We start from the raw sequence: 14,943 nt of genomic DNA, 5'->3' as shown, positions 1-14,943 counted from the left end.
CAGCATTGAAGGTCCCCAAGAACACAATGGCCTCCATCATTCTTAAATGGAAGAAGTTTAGAATCATCAAGACTCTTCCTAGAGCTGGCCGCCCAGCCAAACTGAGCAATTGGGGGAGAAGGTTCAGGGAGGTGACCAAGAACCCGATGGTCACTCTGACAGAGCTCTAGAGTTCCTCTGTGGAGATTAGAGAACCTTCCAGAAGGACAACCATCTCTGCAGGACTCCACCAATCAGGCCTTTGTGGTAGGGTGGCCAGATGGATGACACTCCTCAGTAAAAGGCACATGACAGCCCACTTGGAGTTTGCCAAAAGGCAAATAAAGACTCTCAGACCATGAGAAACAAGATTGTCTGGTCTGATGAAACCAAGATAAAACTCTTTGGCCTCAATGTCAAGCATCACGTCTGGAGGAAACCTGGCACCATCCCTACGGTGAAGCATGGTGTTGACAGCATCATGCTGTGGGGATGTTTTTCAGCGGCAGGGACTGGGAGACTAGTCAGGATCAAGGCAAAGATCAACCAAGTACAGAGAGATCCTTGGTGAAAACCCATTCAAACTTCTCTGGAGAGACCTGAAAATAGCTCTGAAGCAACACTCCTAATCTAACCTGACATATCTTGAGAGGATCTGCAGAGAAGAATGGGAGAAACTCCCCAAATACAGGTGTGCCAAACTTGTAGCATCATACCTAAGAAAACTCGAGGCTGTTATCGCTACCAAAGATACTCCAACAAAGTACTGAGTATAGGGTCTTATGTAAATGTGATATTTCATTATTACATTTTTTGTTGTTGAAATTATCAAACATTTCTTAAAACCTGTTTTTGCTTTGTCATTCTGTGGTATTGTGTGTAGATTGATCAGGAACAAATATATTTCATCAATTTTAGAATAAGGCTGTAGCCTAAAGAAAGTCAAGGGGTCTGAATACTTTCTGAAGGCACTGTATGTCGGCTCAATCGGAAATGACCTTTACATTTTTACATGGATCTTCCGCGACACCTCCGCGATAGGGATTGAATCCAGCCCTTAGTGTTTGCTTTAGCCTGGCTGGATTGTCAGATGGGCGGGGTTTTGCAATTTTGTGAATTGATTCCATTCTATCAGACAAGCTCAATCAAGCCCAGTTGAACTGTTTCAAATGATTTTAAATAGGACTTGAACCCATGTATGGTAGGAGGAGAGGGTTGACAGTGGAACAAGAACAGCAAGTATGAGGGAGAATTCTTCCACACATTCTTTTTTTATTTGTAAATAATAAAAATGAACTCTTTTTTTAAATATAAAACACACACATCATTTGAGCCACACCTGTTATACCAAACAAGAAACGCTGCAGTGAATACATTTTTATCTGATCATTTTCTTTTATAGTTGTTGTTTCAGTGGAACACATACATTGTAAACAATCAGCATTTTTTTCTCTCTCCTAATAATACTGACAAAATAAAAAATAATAACTCACTAAACATAAAACCAAAAAATTGACGTTTTTATAAATGGGGTTTTACATAGCTGGGGTCATAGGTCGTAGGTTGTAGGTTTCAAAGCATTGGAGAGAGAGAGGTGTAGTGACGACAGCTTTTGCAGATAATATGGCCTGATACCCTAGTACACTCAAGTGTGGCGATTTGGGACTATCCCGTGAAGCCTTGAAGTAAAGTAGTGTCCCTTTGTGACTGTCTAAATCCAATCGTAGTCTTAAGGAACTTGACAATGTCCCCGTAATCTGACTTGGCCCCATTCGTAAAGATCACTAAACCGTTTGGTTGGTTGAAAAAAATATTTACAATATATCTAAATTACTTTCGTTACATTATACTCTAAATAATTTGTGTAATATATGTATCCATATATCTTATTACATCATTATGTTCAACATAACTATACTTTGTATATAAGTTGATCTGATTTATATATATTTAACCATGTAGTCTCAGCCCCATAGAGGTAAACTATGATGTGTACAGTAACTGTAGATTTGAAAGAATGGGCGGTGAGGATTGCTTAGTACGACAGTACAGCACGTGTTCAATAGCTTTAAAAAAGACATCAACATAATCTTGGTAATCAACTGGTTTCGAAACATTCAGCACCGGAATGAAGGATGTGGACTAGACTTGACTGCAGCTGATAATTTTGAATGTCTTCGCGTGATGTGAATGGCTTCGGTTTCTCTTTATATTTAAGTACGAGCAAACTGTACAAGTGCATGCAACATACAAGCGGGCCTACAGTATGTGGAACTAACACATATCTAGTTCAGTTCAATCTTCTTTTTTTTCAGTATCGTTTTTGTTTTACAAAATGTGCATGCAGCTTGGAACAGGTCCGAGTCATGCTGGCCACGCCCCCTTTTGTGTGGCAGGAGTCAGCCGGCCTGACGAAGGATGAGTATTGGTGTTCCTGTCCTGAAAGTTCAATCTGATGAGTTACTTTTCACATTCACAAAGATGCAGAAGGGAAATTTGAGCAACTGATGTTTTTTGTTTTTCCAAATAATCGAGATAAAGAAGAAATGAAATGAACCAAGAAAATACATTTGCAAGCAGTATTTAAAATGTAAAAAATTTCATTCACTTTTTTTTTAAATCTCAAAAAGTGTAACTTTTTGCCGTAAAAAAAATCAAGCTTATTTGTGCTTGCGTTTTTAAATCTCAAAATAATGTAAACTGAAATTTCAGATAAAACCCCTAAACATGTGCTGGGGTGAGGGGAAGGATACTCCAGGAAAACAGCTAAATGAAAGTTCTCGTGATTGTGGACAAAGGTACGTCTTTTTTTACAGTGACTTGTTGACACCCTAGTGATAGTCCAAAGTGAAATGTATAATTCTATTTATTGGTCAAGATAATGGAGGTCTAATATACATCTATACAAAGACAACTGGGTTGGACTTTTTGTAGGTGACTGAATGAAGAAAACAACATTGTAATCCCACACTAATCTCATTGTCAAGTGTAAAAATCGTCATTTAAGATGTGTCACTGAACAGTCCCCTGCATCTCATTGCAGACACGTGATCTAATTTTCTCTATTTTGTATTTTTTCCTTGTGTCTTTTTACTCTTCTCCATGCATACATCAGACAACTCATCGTAAACCTCATACTCATCATAAAAACATTGTTGTGCCATAAGTAACAAAGGGAGAAAAAAGTCAAACGTAACATAGACAAAAACGAGAGAGCGGCTTGGACCAGCCATGGTAAACATATTGAAAACAAAAAAATGATATTTGACAGAGAAGGACCAGTAATGTGAATCCACAAAGTCTAGGCACCAGAAGGAGACCCCTGCTTGCCCGGACCGACCCCACCCAGAAGCACTCTGCCCTGGGGGCCGAAGTGCTGGCAGTCTGTTTGGGGGCCGGATGGGGGCCACTGCGGAGAGGACATTATGGCATCCCCTGAGGGACAAGGAGGATGACACCTCTGTCTTGGGTCCATACATTCTGATGCTAACATACATTTCTTTGTTTATTGATGGTTTGACTAAAAACTACCACCCTGCTTCCTTTCACATTTAAATTTCTACGTAGTTTCTTCAATGAATCGAGTGTCTCCTTACCGCTCGACTCCAGTACAGCCTTACCTAGCTACCAAACATTGTTTATTATCGACAGCCCTAGTTCTTAGATTACAACCGCGAAAAAACGATGACGAATTTGTTACTGGAATGAAACACTGAAACCTTACGCTCTCTAAAACAAACAAACAAATTAAATGATGCTAGGAGTGATTGTCAGATCTCAACAAAGCTTTTTTTTAAAATCATTTGTGACTCTGTTTCTTGATTGTTGTTGTTCTACAATAATTTTTGTCCGTTAATCTCTAAGGTGATGTTAATTCGTTTCACAAAGCGGTAGGCTAGCTATAGTCCCATTGGTCCATTAAGATTGGTAGCTGTAGTCCTATTGGTCCACTAGGATCGGGTGCCCGGTGGGCCCGAAGAGCTGTCCAGTGACGACTGGGAAGCACGTCGAGTCAGGGAGGCTAGTGTGGGGTCCACTAAAGAGGAGGGTGGGAACAACTTGTACCAGCCAATCACTGTGCTTGTTAAGTCTAGTTCCTCCAATAGGATTTGTGCAACTCCCATGAAGCTTTTGTGGTCCATTCGTCCGTAGTCTCCCCAGACGATCACCTGAAGGAGAAAAAAAGACCCCCAAAAATGTATTGATTAAAACCTTTACAGCTTAAATGGTTAAATAAAGGTTAAATAAAATTACAATAAAAAAATGGTTTTAATATTATTCATGGGATGCATTTATTTAATTATTGAATTAAAACGTGATTGAACTATCTTCATGGAACAAGGCTTTGACCCTCACCTGTAAGACTTTACCCTGTGGGCTCTCCTCGAATTGCAGCGCTTGCTGGTACAGCGGGTCCAGCGTTTTCCGTGCAATCTTGGTTTTCTTTTTGGCTACATACGCTCCATTATTCAACAGATAGACCTTGACGTATGGAGCTGACGAAAGAAAGAAAGAAAGAAAGAAAGAAACAAGAGGCAGATAAGGATAAGGATACTCAATTGTGGTTCTAAACATGGTCCGATTGAATAGTTTTCTCTAGGTGGGCGACTACATGGACCCAGATAAGACTACTCCTGGATTAAAAAAGCACTTTCAATGGACTTTGCCCTGAATTATATTTTATCTCAACGCAGTCCTCCACCCTTAGGTGGCGCTACCATCAGTATCTCACCAGGGAGGGATTTGGATCCAGGCTTTTGTACAAGGCCCCGAGCTCTGATCACCTCCACCTCCAGCTGACCCTTCTTGTCCATCATTCCGATCTGAATATCACCTGGCAGGAAGAAGAAGTAGAACGAGTTGACCAAAGATGGTGGATAAAGGAAGATGTCCGACTCAGGCCGTTTACTATTGATCATTTTTTCACAGTTCCGGCTTCCTATATGCACCAATGCGACACCAGCTGATGTCTCGCCTTCTGGTTTGTCTCTGGTTGACTAAAAAGGAACTGGATTGAACCAATCAGAACAGGAAGTAGGCAGGAGATAAGGGGGATGTTCGAGCAGATCGCGTGATGGTCACTGTCGTGTTTTGCATTATGGGAATAAACATTTCCAAAAATCATGTGATCAAAGATCATGCCGTTTTTGATGAAGACACCTTCACGTCGCTGCAGTTGCTTCTCACCAACTGCACCATGCAGTCATCACCTGCATTGTTGGAGGCACTATTTGTCAACCAATCATTAGGGTGTTTTTGTTTGATGAACATGGCCAAAGACATGCCTAAAACAGGAATCAAATTTACCCCGATTCTAAAGCAACAAATAAAAGTGATAAATGAGACCTCTCTCTAACCAATTAATTGTACACGTGTTTTGTTTCAGTTTGTGAGTGTGTGATAAAGAGGGGTATAGAAAAGTTAATTTCGACATAAAGATGTTGTTTTTGTAAACAATAGCAGCTATGTTGATCTGAGCCTTGCTGTTGGAAAACCACCACAGTGCCTGACCTTTGGCTGTCGCAGGAAGCGATTTGAATCAATGAAACTGATTTGAATATCAAGTTATCAATTGGGGAGGAGTCACAGAGGAACTACGATAGGGCAATGACATGATGAGTAGACGGAACAGAATAGGGGGATATTTACTCACCTATGGCAGGTGTGGCCAGCGTTTGTCTGCCCACCAGCTGGGCGGGACCCAGACCATCCAGGAAGTCGCTGAACTGGTTGCCTGGCTGTCCCAGACGCACCCCACCGAAAAGCAGACTGGAACAGAGGAAGAACACAGTCAATATACAGCTAATTACCGTATACAACCTATGGGTCCTAGGTTATATTATCTATGGAAATCACTGTAGTAACGCTGAAATACTGAGTTGTTTACTTTACAGTGAATGTCAACTCATGTGACATTGAAAAAAAAAACATTTGGACCCATAAACAGAAAGAGGAAGAAAGTGACGAAGAGAAGAGGGGTAGAGGGAGGAAAAGGAGAGAGACATACAGTATACAGGGAGAGCGAGAGAGAGAGAGAGAAATACAGAGAGAGAGATGAATATATATTTATAGAGAGAGAGAGATTGGAGATACTGACTTTCCCTCGGAGTTGCAGCTGTTCATGGTGCCGTTGGTGGACTCTTTACTGGACTGTCGACTCATGTTCCTGGTCATCTCTACAGCCATGCCCGTCTCTGTGCTCCTCTGGATGGACGCACCCTTCTCCTTCTTCCCCTTCCCCTCTGGTACCGGAGAGGACAAAAATAGACACAATGTAGGGGATAGCTAAGGCTAATGGCTAAGTTAGCACGGCTAATCTACTGTCTTTCTGAGACCTGAAGTGCTATCTTCCAGGCCTTAGTTTTTCTGGGTCAGTGCTAAACAACAGAACTCTCGAGGATGAACACATTTAGGCCAGAAGGCTTTATTTTGTGGTCCTCTTGAGGAGAACCAGGTGTGGCGCCATGTATTCCTAGCTGCCTCATCGTCGTGATGGGACACAGTGACAGAGCTGAGGAACCATTTTACATCTCAGAGGACAAAGGACACAAAAGAGAAATTGAAAGACCCGTGAAGTCAAAGAATCCTTTTCTGTCCTTGTGTTTTCACAAATCACAGCTGAACAATGGGTTGGAGAGGGTTGGAGAGATGTTTAGAGAGAAAGAACAACATGTTTTGTTATTTCAAGGTTCCATCCCTCGTCACTTCAACACAACCAACCAAATACAGACAATGGCGTACAGTACAGTCAACCCTAAAGGACGATACAGTAGTGCATGGTGATAATACGCAGGTTGATGTCTATTGTCATGAATCTTTCCCTGGAGGCAGAACTGAGCGATTTCTGCTAGATGGAGCGATTTCTGCTAGATGTTAGTGTGTTTTTGGTCTTAATTTAAGGTTAGCAGTGTGGTTAAGGTTAGGGTTAAGGTTAGACTTAGGCTTAAAATCGGATTGTATGGCTTTATGGCTATGCCAGCTAATGACCACTCTGCAGAGCTGCCTCTAGAACAAGATTCATGACAAAGAACGCTAACCTTAAACAATGTGAAAATATTCAAGCTTGAAAAATGTAAAAACAAGTCCTCCTTACCTTCTCGTTCTCTCAACCCAACATGAAGTCTATGATTTTGTCAGCAAAGAGGGCAACCATCACACAGAACACCAATCGTACTGCTATACTTTATAACAATGGGGAGAGAGGAGAGAGGCATGGAGAGACCCCCCCCCCCCCCTAGGTCCTAGTTTCCTTTATAATGGCTTTTTATGTCAGCTACAAAGAGGAGTGCAAAAAAAGAAGAGGAAGAGAGTGCAGTTGGAGCCTTTCAACTACCTCTCTCTCTGCCTCTCTGCTTCCTCTCTCTCTCCCCACCCTACAGTGAGTCCAGCCAGGCTGAGAAAGATTCCTTCAAGTCTCTCTGACTGAGAGCTTGGCCGCAGCGGGTGTCATCTAGAGTTGAAACGTGTTGTTTTGAAACTCTTTTATAACATGCTTTTTTTTGCGGGTTGCATTCGTAAGATTAGAAGTCAAGCATCGGGACATTTTGGTGCGCAGTCAAGAGTGATGACGCACCTGCTTCTCTGTTGTTGTTTTTTTTACTCTTATTCAGATGAAAGTGCTATAAGGTAGCTTCAGGTCACTCTTAACCCTAAAAACATCTGAGAACTATCATGTCATGGACACTTGCTGATAGTCCGTACTGTCTCATTTTTACTGTCTGTGTAATGTCCAAATGTTAAATGTCTGTCAACCACCGTCTTTCAATGTAAACCGTAAATCAAAACAAAATACCCGAGGCACATTTTCAAACCACAACCATCCCGAGCGTCTCCTTCATTTGGGTGAGGGCCAGTTTTGACCTTTGAACTCACCCGGGCCGACGATCTGCGACGTGCTGCGACTACGTCTGTTGGAGACGATGGAGACCACCCTGGCACTGAGGCTGGAGCGTCTCTTCTTGCCACCCATGCCCACCGTGCCCAGCGCCGTATCCGATTGGCTGCCGTCGGTACGCTCTGACGCGTAGATCTCACCGCTCACGCTTGTGCTCTTCAGCATGGTCCGGCCAGGCGCCGCACGAACCTGCCGACTAGAGGGAGAGAGAGGAGAGTAAAAGTTCAATCTGGAACCACAGTCTTGAGATATGAAATGAGCAGAGGAACTTAAAACATAAGGGGTTACCTTCACTTTAGTGGGGGAAAACACAGCAGTATAATAAACTTCAATAATTTATAAGGATATTATACAGTATGATACGAGGCATACAATGATTGGTGAGTGATTGTAATGAGTTTATATGATATTGATGATATTGATATTGATGATACAAGAAAGCCTGAACAGACTCCAAAAGATTTCAAAACTAAAAAATTATCTCAATGATATCAAATGATCTAAAATTTCCAAATACGCTTCCAAAATCCCATACAACTCTGTATTGGTCGATAACACTGAAATAGAATTAAAATACATTACAATGTATATTATATATATCAGTGGAGGCTGGTGGGAGGTGCTATATGAGGATGGGCTCATTGTAATGGCTGGAATGGAATCAATGGAAGGTATCAAACACTTCAAACAGATGGAAACCACATGTTTGACTCCATTCCATTTATTCCACTCCAGTCATTACAATGAGCCCGTCCTCCTATAGCCCGTCCTCCGATCCCCCACCAACCTCCTCTGATATAAGTATATATATATATATATATATGTATGTGTGTGTGGCCCTTTTGTAATATAAATGAGTCTCTCAGTCTCAGCCAATAGCCTTAGCTGTTCAGGCTTCTTCTCCTCAGACAGGCCAACATACAGCAGGGACAGATGACACTCAGTGCTCTGTGGCGCTTTCTAGGGGTTCGGAGGAGCTGGTGCATGTCCATCTCCTCTAAAGGGGTCGGGGTGCTGCAGGAGAGCCCCGCCACACTGCCCCCGTCCCGCATACCCATCGTGGACCCTCTCCATGTGACCAGGGAGCTAGGGAGGGGTAGAGTGGCCTGGGGCCTCTCCTCAGCCCCGTGGAGGGGGGTGATGAAGGGGCAAGGGCTGGCGGTGGGGTAGGGAGGAGGGTACTCCAGCTCAGAAGAGGTCCAGGGGGGGTCTGGACAGCGGGAGCACAGGATGCATGCCAGGAGAGATCTGAGATACACACTGACGTACAAACACACACGCAGACACACAGAGGCACAGGACACAACAACGAAAGTTGACACACACAACCACATGCACAACATTAAATCAAGCCAAATAAACAAGGAGACTATATCACATGTGATGTTGTATGTCAGCTCAAATTACCAAACATATTTCCCCGCATTGAACAATTAAGCCATACACTGAAATGTAATAATGTGACTGATAGAATATAGCAGCCTCAGATGGAGAGAGAAGAAGAAGGAGGATTGAGGAAGACGGGAGGATATAAAGGGACAGAGTCAGAGGAGTCCATAACGTCCACACCTCCTCTCATAGGCAGCTAAGTCTCATAACCAAGCACCTCCAAACTGACTTCGGGACAATCATCAATATACTGTATGCATCCAAGTATCTCCATCAAACAACTCCACATTGACCTGGGGCCTTTCTACCGTGCCGTTTTTGAAAGACAGCGTTAGCCATCAGGAACTACAAAAGTGTTGCTACTTTTCTCAACAACATTGATGCCCTGAATTCTGCAGGCGCTATCGACAGATCAGATCAGATCTGATCAGTTGGAAAAAGGGATGGACTACTTTCTGCACATAACAAGCTCAGTGTGAACCGTAGTGATTAGACACAATGTTGGCCAAACAAGATGTACAGTGCCTTGCAAAAGTATTCACCCCCCGTGGCATTTTTATTTAGTTGCATTACAACCTGTAATTTAAATTCATTTTTATTTGGATTTCATGTAATGGACAAACACAAAATAGTCAAAATTGGTGAAGTGAAATGAAATGAATGACTTGTTTCAGAAAATAAATAACAATAAAAAAAATGAAAAGAGATACGTGCATACAGTATGTATTCACCCCTTTGCAATGATTCCCTTAAATAAGATCTGGTGCAACCAATTACCTTCAGGAGTCTCATAATTAAGTAAATAAAGTCCACCTGTGTGCAATCTAAGTGTCACATGATCTCAGTATATATACACCTGTTCTGAAAGGCCCCAGAGTCTGCAACACCACTAGGCAAGGGGCACCACCAAGCAAGCTGCACCATGAAGACCAAGGAGCTCTCCAAACAGGTCAGGGACAAAGTTGTGGAGAAGTACAGATCAGGATTGGGTTATAAAAAAATATCCAAAACTTTGAACATCCCACGGAGCACCATTAAATTCATCATTTAATAAAAAAAATATGGCACCACAACAAACCTGCCAAGAGAGGGCCACCCACCAAAACTCACGGACCAGGAAAAAAGGGCATTAATCAGAGAGGCAACAAAGAGACTAAATATAGCCCTGAAGGAGCTGCAAAGCGCCACAGCTGAGATTGGAGTGTCTGTCCATAGGACCATTTTAAGCTGTACATTCCACAGAGATGGGCTTTACGGTAGAGTGGCCATTGCTTAAAGAAAGAAATAAGCAAACACATGGACTGGGAAACTAGTCAGGGACTGGGAAACTAGTCAGAACTGAAGGAATGATGGATGCTGCTAAATACAGGGAAATTCTTAAAGGAAAGTTGTTACAATCTTCCAGAGATTTCAGACTGGGACGGAGGTTCACCTTCCAGCAGGACAATGACCCTAAGCATACTGCTAAAGCAACACTCGAATGATTTAAGGGAAAACATTTAAATGTCTTGGAATGGCCTAGTCAAAGCCCAGACTTCAATCCAATTGAGAATCTGTGGTATGACTTAAAGATTGCTGTACACCAGCAGAACCCATCCAACTTGAAGGAGCTGGAGCAGTTTTGCCTTGAAGAATGGGAAAAAAACAGTGGCCTGATGTGCCAAGCTTATAGAGGCATACTCCAAGAGACTTGCAGCTGTAATTGCTGCAAAAGGTGGCTCTACAATGTATTGACTTTGGGGGGTGAATAGTTATGCATGCTCAAGTTTTCAGTTTTTTTTGTCTTATTTCTTGTTTTTTTTTCACAAGAAAAAATATTTTCCATCTTCAAAGTGGTAGGCATGTTGTGTAAATAAAATGATACAACCCCCCCTAAAATCTATTTTAATTCCAGGTTGTAAGGCAACAAAATAGGAAAAATGCCAAGGGGGTGAATACTTTCGCAAGCCACTGTAGCTACAAACAAAACAGAGTGAAATGGTTACAGTCTGCCGTGAAGCGCTCACCCATTTATATGGTACCTGGATATCAACAATGGAGCCAGGCTAACAAGAGCTCAACTTATACAAGTCTCTCTATAAAACTACCAAAGGAAAGTCCTTATTTCCTCGCATGTGACTCCAATTATTGGCCAGCACATGCTGTAACTGTATGTTTTGTATCCGCCATGACTACAGACACTGGGGACACGCCTGAAACAGCTCCGGGAGGCTACACCAAACGCTAACATTCAGCCGGGCCAGTGCATAGCACATAGCCGGCAACCTGCCACCGACAACCGAACCAGCCATCATCCACCCCCCTTGCGCTTCTCTCTCGCTCTCCACATTCAACGAGAGACTGACGACACAGTTGTGCGAGGCACTGGTAGGGGTGTCAGCGGCCATGGAGGGAGCCTCTTAGTCCCTGGCGGCACCGGGAAATGTAGGCGTTCAGCAGTGAACTCCTTTGAATCTGCTGGGGACTTGCGTGCTATTAAGTGATGAATCTGTGACATGTTTGTAGTTGTCACGGGGAATGGTCTAATGGATACCTTCATTTGTGAAAAAGATATTGAACTTGATGCAGCTAAAGAAAGGAATATTACTCTTCATTAAGAAATAAACAAATCTGACCAAGCGCCTTGAACTGAGTAAGGATTCCATGAGTCTATTAGCATCTTTAAATGCTTCCTATCAAAACCTCCAAGAGGATCATAATGGTACCTTCCTGGACTATGGTCAGTTTCTGCCACGGCACCCGTCTACTAGCTAGAACCAGGAAATGGCTTCTCATTGTTCGACATCAGGTGAGCATCAATGGATGCGTCTCGGAACCAGAAAGTAGGAGAAAAATCGTTCTCTGCGCGCCTGCCTTCGTGCCCCGCGTCCAGACACAATTCAAATCGCTTTTAGCACCTGTGCCAGCTGTCTTCTGCCGGGAACTTGGGTGTTCCCTCTATGGCTGTGGATGTCAAATCAAATCAAATATTATTTGTCACCTGCACCGAATACAACAGGTGTAGACCTTACTGTGAAATGTTTACTGACAAGCCCTTAACCAACAATTAAGTTCAAGAAATCAAGTTAATGAAAATATTTATGAAATAAACTAAAGCAATTTTTAAAATAAAAAGTAACACAAGAAAATGACATAACAATAATGAGGCTATATACAGGGGATACCGGTATCGTGCCAATGTGTGGGGGTACAGGTTAGTCGAGGTAATTTGTACATGTAGGTAGGGGTAAAGTGACTATGCATAGATAATAAACGGCGAGTAGCAGCAGTGTAAAAACAAAGGGGGGGGGTCAATGTAAATAGTCCGGGTGGCCATTTGATTAATTGTTCAGTAGTTTTATGGCTAGGGGGTAGAAGCTGTTAAGGAGCCTTTTGGACCTAGACTTGGCACTCTGGTACCGCTTGCCGTGCGGTAGAAGAGAGAACAGTCTATGACTTGGGTGACTAGATTCTTATTCAATTTTTGTGTTGTGTTGTTGCCTACCCTTACCACCTGGGGCGGCACGTCAGGAAGTCCAGGATCCAGTAACAGAGGGAGGTGTTTAGTTACAGGCTCCTTAGCTTAGTGATTAGCTTTGTTGGCACTATGGTGTTGAACGCTGAGCTGTAGTCAATGAACAGCATCCTCACATAGGTGTTCCTTTTGTCCAGGTGGAAAATGGCAGTGTGGAGTGCGATTGAGATTATGTCATCTGTGGATCTGTTTGGGCGGCATGCGAATTGGAGTGGGTCTAGGGTTTCTGGGATGATAGTGTTGATGTGAGCCATGACCAGCCTTTCAAAGCACTTCATGGCTACCGACGCGAGTGCTACGGGGCGATGGTGGTCTGTTTGAAACATGTACCTCTCCCCGTCCTAGTCAATCAATTGGCTGAGCACAGCCTGGACCACCGCGGCCCACCTCCGCTGGGCTGTGCTCTCTGGATCAGAGCTCTGTCCCTTTGGCTGTTGTGGCCTGCATGCAGCCGGCGTCTCAGCAGCCCTCTATTCAGGTGAGTTATGTTGCTCTGGCCTTGCAATCAGCTTCGAGACACAGCCGAGGCTGGATCAATCCGGCTATTGTGATAGGGAGTTCGATGGTGAGGCATATATCTGTACCTGGGGCAAGGACTTTGTGTTTTCCTGGGGCAAAAGTTCAGGATATCCCCAGGTTGCTTCCCGTGGCTGTGAGTCAGTCACCGGGGACTGATACTGCCATGGTTCATTTGGGGTCGAATGACATTATGAAGGGCAGCTCATTACAGCTGAAGATGGATTTGAAGGAACTGTTTGGGTCACTACTTCACACCAACAAACACCTCATAATATCTGGCCCTCCCTAAATCGTGGCATTGAAGGGTTCAGCAGACTTTTCGTCTTCCATAACTGGCTACGAGACGATTGCAGCTCTGTCGCTGTAACACTTATTGACAATTTTGATAACTTCTGGAAACAAAGCTCGAATTATAAGGAAGATGGTATCCACCCAAATCATTTGGGTTCTTTGACCCAAGTCCAGCTGATTTAATCCCTGCCATTGTGTCACAGAGTTGTCATAATGTTTCAAGGGCGTTGGAAGACACAACGTAAGTAACCTCAATTATGTCCCTCTTACTGCCCTGAATGTCTCTGCTCATTCTACAGCAATTACATTCCTATGAGCCAGTGTTATACTGTTAGCACTGGGGTGGTGTCCCCTAGCAGGAAGTCCACTGTGTGCAGCTCACCATGTGCTAATATAAATAACCAGAGGATGTCTACCTCTGCTAAGCTTCCCAGTAAAACAAGAAAAACAATTAAGCATCCCAGAAGTGTTAAAAATAGCCCATGTTAACATATGTAGCTTAAAGAACAAGGTTCATGAAATCAATCATTTGCTAGTAACAGAGGACATTCATATTCTGACAATCTCTGAAACTCACTTAGATAATATCTTTGATGATACAGTGGTAGCAATACATGGTTATAACATCTACAGAAAAGACAGGAATGCCAAAGGTGGAGGTGTGGCTGTTGTTATTCAGAACCACATTCCTGTAATGCTTAGAGAGGATCTCATGTTAAATACTGTTGAAGTAATATTTCTACAGGTTCATCTGCCTCACCTAAAGTCTATTCTGGTGGGAAGCTGCTATAAACCACCAAGTGCTAACAATCAGTATCTGGATAACATGTGAAATGCTTGATAATTTATGTGATATCAATAGAGAGATATATTTTCTGGGTGATTTAAATATTGACTTTGCTTTCATCAAGCTGCCCACTCAAGAGAAAGCTTCAAACTGTAACTACTGCCTGCAACCTGGTTCAGGTTATCAATCAACCTACCAGGGTATTTACAAACAGCACAGGAATGAAATCATCAACATGTATTGATCACATCTTTACTATTGCCGCAGAAATTTGCTTGAAAGCAGTATCCAGATCCATCGGATGTAGTGATCACAATGTAGTAGCCATATCTAGGAAAACCAAAGTTCCAAAGGCTGGGCCTAATATAGTGTATAAGAGGTCTTACAATAAGATTTGTAGTGATTCTTATGTTGTTGATATAAAGAATATTTGTTGGTCCGTGATGTGTAATGAGGAGCAATCAGATGACGCACTTGACACATTTATGAAATTGCTTATCCCAGTTACTAATAAGCATGCACCCATGAACAAAATTATTGTAAAACTGTTAAATCCCCATGGACTGATGA

General features: G+C 42.8%; 1 protein-coding gene across 10 annotated transcripts in view; it reads right to left on the bottom strand.

Annotated features, from left to right (window-relative positions):
• Positions 1 to 1,221: 1,221 nt before the first annotated feature.
• LOC135536872 (regulating synaptic membrane exocytosis protein 2-like) overlaps positions 1,222 to 14,943 on the bottom strand; it is a 118,106-nt gene continuing 104,384 nt past the window's right edge. For 8 of the 10 annotated variants that reach the window (XM_064963154.1, XM_064963103.1, XM_064963129.1 and 5 more), the window contains 6 exons: positions 7,852 to 8,069; positions 6,077 to 6,221; positions 5,633 to 5,748; positions 4,712 to 4,813; positions 4,336 to 4,475; positions 1,222 to 4,148 (listed from right to left, as the gene is read on the bottom strand). In XM_064963154.1, the coding sequence (XP_064819226.1) occupies positions 3,930 to 4,148; positions 4,336 to 4,475; positions 4,712 to 4,813; positions 5,633 to 5,748; positions 6,077 to 6,221; positions 7,852 to 8,069 (940 nt within the window). In that variant the 3' untranslated portion in view covers positions 1,222 to 3,929. Of the gene's footprint in view, positions 4,149 to 4,335; positions 4,476 to 4,711; positions 4,814 to 5,632; positions 5,749 to 6,076; positions 6,222 to 7,072; positions 7,828 to 7,851; positions 8,070 to 8,132; positions 9,134 to 14,943 lie in introns of those variants that run through there. The other 2 variants (XM_064963149.1, XM_064963141.1) reach the window with 2 other exon arrangements.

This window comes from Oncorhynchus masou, chromosome 5 (genome assembly GCF_036934945.1).
Source record: "Oncorhynchus masou masou isolate Uvic2021 chromosome 5, UVic_Omas_1.1, whole genome shotgun sequence".
NCBI classification, from domain to species: domain Eukaryota; kingdom Metazoa; phylum Chordata; class Actinopteri; order Salmoniformes; family Salmonidae; genus Oncorhynchus; species Oncorhynchus masou.
The sequence above is the reverse complement of the archived record's forward strand: the minus strand, read 5'-3'. Positions and strand labels throughout refer to the sequence as shown.